General features: G+C 45.2%; 1 protein-coding gene across 1 annotated transcript in view; it reads left to right on the top strand.

Annotated features, from left to right (window-relative positions):
- The first annotated feature begins 545 nt into the window (after positions 1–545).
- LOC106814045 overlaps positions 546–4,030 on the top strand; it is a 16,981-nt gene continuing 13,496 nt past the window's right edge. The window contains exons 1-4 of the mRNA XM_014818307.1: positions 546–765; positions 1,835–1,990; positions 3,364–3,540; positions 3,872–3,991. Of these exons, the coding sequence (XP_014673793.1) occupies positions 546–765; positions 1,835–1,990; positions 3,364–3,540; positions 3,872–3,991 (673 nt within the window). The remainder of the gene's footprint in view (positions 766–1,834; positions 1,991–3,363; positions 3,541–3,871; positions 3,992–4,030) is intronic.

Below are 4,030 nucleotides of genomic sequence, written 5' to 3'. Positions count from 1 at the left end.
TGCTGTCGCTGTGCCGCTAGCTGTTGTTCATGCCTTTCCTGCTGCTGCTGTAGTTGCTGCTGAAACTGCTGTTGTTGCATCTGTTGTAAGCCCTGTAGTAGCTCGAGCAGTTTTGCTGTATCTGTCATCTTTCCCAGTACGTCACGAAAACTCAGTGCTTGGACTCTCAGACTCTGTGGAAGTTACTGGCTCGTTGTGGCTATTAAACCTCCAACCTCAGAGTTGACTGGTGGCTAGAAACACAATCCAATCCCATCCTCGTCGCCACAAAATACTGTTGTATTTCTAGAAGTAAAGTCGTAAGAGCTGACGTATAATATGTAAACTCAACAAAGGATTTATTTCCAGCCACTCTCCAGCCTGCCACGTAGTAGAGTGACCACGCAAGTACATGGCTACAGGAAATAGTATAGCGCCACCTATTGGGCCTAATATGGGAAAATGATACAATAATGTCACAATATATATATACATATCATACATATACTATGGTATGATGTACCCATAGAGCCCTATTGTCAGAAACCTCGTAAGCAGAGTCTGTAATGAGACTGACTTCATTATATGTCTGTACTACGTGTAACTGTCCAGTAGCGGCATTCATGACCGACTGGTCATCGTGGTCAGCCTGCAGTGCCACGTGCGGCACATACGGCCACCAGGTGGCGCACCGACGCTGCTTCGGCGCGGACAGCTGCAAGGTCGGGGAGCGCAGCTTGAAGGATCTCACGCAACAGCGGCCATGTTTTCTCGGGGCTTGTCCTGGTGAGTGTGTGTAGGCTGTGTGAGTAACCCAGCTGTGCCAGCATTAGGAACATTAATTACAGCTCTTCAGTAATGATTAATAACATTATAACGCATGGAAAAAGTTAACAATAAAATAAACAATAATATAGTAATATAATATAGCAATAATGTAATAAATAACAATAAAGTTTAAAGTTAAGAATAACTCAGAAGATTAATAGTATGACTATAAAGTTTCTTAGAGCAATCCCCAGTCTATTTCCACATGTATGTATGTCTATGTCTGTGTCCGCATCTGTGTATATGTATGTGTCTGTGTCTATGTTTATGTATGTTTATGTCTATATCTATATCTATATCTATTTTTATTTCTGTCTGTGTCCATGTATGTGTATGTCTCGATGTTGGACTCATTCTTAAGAACTTCTCCTAGCCTAGCGTGACTTTTCTAGTGATCGTCTACACTTCCCCAACTCACGGCTTAACTGCCGCTCAAGGAAAACACGAAAAGTGTCCTTTAAAGAATTCGTCATAGAACGGCCACAGTCACACCTGCATAGAACGGCCACAGTCACACCTGCATAGAACGGCCACACAGGAGTAACCCACGAGAGTGTTTCTGGTAAAGGGGAGTCTGTAGGAATTGCCCGTTCTGCAGAGAAGGTTGTTTCTATGATATATAATATATTATATATTATTTTATAATATATAAATTCGACTCAAGAGAGAAGCTAAATATGTTCTTTTTAGACAGTTGTCAATTTTTAGAAGTGTTTTTACTGTATGACTGCCGATCAAGGGAAATGCCAACTGTCCTTTATAGACAGGTGTCTGTACTATAGAGGTGGCTTCACTGTATAACCGCGACTCAGGGGAAATGCAAAAAGTGTCCTATGACATGTCACAATGTCTGCATCAGTCCAGAGAGGTCTAAGGTTGTGATTTCTACTAATGTTTTATTAAGTTCTAACATGTTCCAGTATGTGGCTGTTGCGTGATACCGCTTCCACTCACACATAAAGCTAATTATCGTCTGAATTTGTTAATTGTTGTCTAATTAACCTACCGATTTGCCTTTCACATGCAGTGGCCAACCGGTGGGTTGGTTGGTCAGAGTGGTCAGCCTGTTCTGCGTCTTGCAACGGTGGCATCCGATCACGCCATGCGAGCCGGTGTGTCACCACGCAGTCGTGTCAGGGATCGAACCGACAGTATGCAGAGTGCAGCCCGCAGCAGTGCACAGGTACCCAGGGTCTGCGGCTCAATGTATTAATTAGCCAGCGAGCCGTGCCGCCGTGATTTGCACAGTCAGTTTTGAAACTGCACGGCCAAAAATGTGTAGCACGTCCTAAAATATTGATGGTGAGACACACATACAAAAAAATTGCACTCCCAAATAATTTTTCTGCACTCCCATAATACTCGTTCCTGGCTAATACCCTGCTGTGGCTGTAGACTCACCACTTTCTTACAGTCTCTTGTTAGTTCAGTAACCACGGATACAGCAGCCGGCAGTGCTGTCCAGGGGCAGTATGCAGCCAGGGGCTGTGGCTAGAGACTCACCACTCTCTTACAGTCTCTTGTTAGTTCAGTAACCATGGATACAGCAGCCGGCAGTGCTGTCCAGGGGCAGTATGCACCCAGGGTCTGTGGCTAGAGACTCTGTGTGTGTGTTTGTCTGTGTGTGCGTGCATGCCTGCGTTTGTGTATGTGCGTACATAATGTGTGTGTGGTTGCGGTGGGCAGGGGTATATAGTAAGTTTGAGTGTGTGACCAATTTACTTTGAATTGCAGTTTGCTGGTTCAGGGAATGTGTGAGGGCCTTGTGCCAATAACTACTGGAAGAAAAATCAAATCCTTCTAATACCATATAGTTGCCAATTAAATCTGCTATCGTGTATAGCAAAAGTAAAACAGTAGAGCAGTAGAGTTATATATGTACATTTGTATTTTCAGGAGCAGTACTGGTCCTTCTTAATCTGTTTGAAGCACCATACGTCTTGCCCAGGTAAGCCTAAATAGGTTACGTGTCACTAATCGTGCATGGTACGTCTGGTTAGGATGATATGATAGCATCAGAAGTCAGGGCCGTACGCAGCTGGTGGGCAGCAGGGGCAGTTGCCCCCTCTAGAGATTTTCAGAGTATGCCTTTTAATGGGACAAATAGGGCAATAGAGGGCGTGGGGAGTACCTTTGCCCCCCTACAGAAAATTTCCTGCGTATTTGCCCCCCTACAGAAAATTTCCTGCGTACGGCCTTGTCAGAAGTGTATAATATGGACATCTATAATCTAGATATCTAGATAATATACTCATGATAGCATATACTGCAACACCAGGCTACGATAATCTTGTGTGCTCATGCTCCAACAGCTGTGAACTGAAATTCTGTAGATGTTAATTGAGACATTCTCAATATATATTCAGGATACATAAGTTCACACTATAACTGCATGTCATGCCAGTAAACGTTATATCTGCACACTGCAGGATTGCATACATGCATTCATACATACGCATGCACGCACGCACGCACGCACGCACGCACGCACGCATACATACGTTTATGCATTACGGCATTGGATACGTTACGGATCACACCGTATATTCTCTGCAGTTGATGGACAATGGACAGACTGGTCATCATGGAGTAACTGCACGGCTGACTGTGGTGAAGGGAGGGCTGTGAGAAGCAGGCAGTGTGCCGACCCCTCCCCCGCACACTGGGGGCGGCCATGCGAGGGTCCCCACTATGAGAGCACTCATTGCTTGCAGAAGAACGGATGCGAGGGAGGTAACCTGTCGATTTTTGTGCGAGTTTTCGTGATCGCAAGCCGAAAAGGTGCATGTTTTCATAGGAGTGTATGTTTTGCGATCAAGGTATAATCGTAAGTGTCAAATGTCTCTTCTAAAGCTGATTGACACTTATCTAAGTTAAGAAAACGAATCTCGCGCAATGTCTGGCACAATGTCTGGCACAACATGCATACACGCATGCAAGCATATACATATATATATATACATACACGCACGCGCACACACACGCACACGCACGCACACACACACATACGTTTATGCATTACGGCATTGGATACGTTACGGGTCACACCGTATATTCTCTGCAGTTGATGGACAATGGACAGACTGGTCATCGTGGAGTAACTGCACGGCTGACTGTGGCGAGGGGAGGGCTGTGAGAAGCAGGCAGTGTGCTGACCCCACCCCCGCACACTGGGGGCAGCCATGTGAGGGTCCCCACTATGAGAGCACTCATTGCTTGCAGA

The sequence above is a fragment of the Priapulus caudatus genome, unplaced genomic scaffold (genome assembly GCF_000485595.1).
Source record: "Priapulus caudatus unplaced genomic scaffold, Priapulus_caudatus-5.0.1 Scaffold863, whole genome shotgun sequence".
Lineage (NCBI taxonomy): Eukaryota > Metazoa > Priapulida > Priapulimorpha > Priapulimorphida > Priapulidae > Priapulus > Priapulus caudatus.
This window is presented reverse-complemented; position numbering and strand designations above follow the sequence as displayed.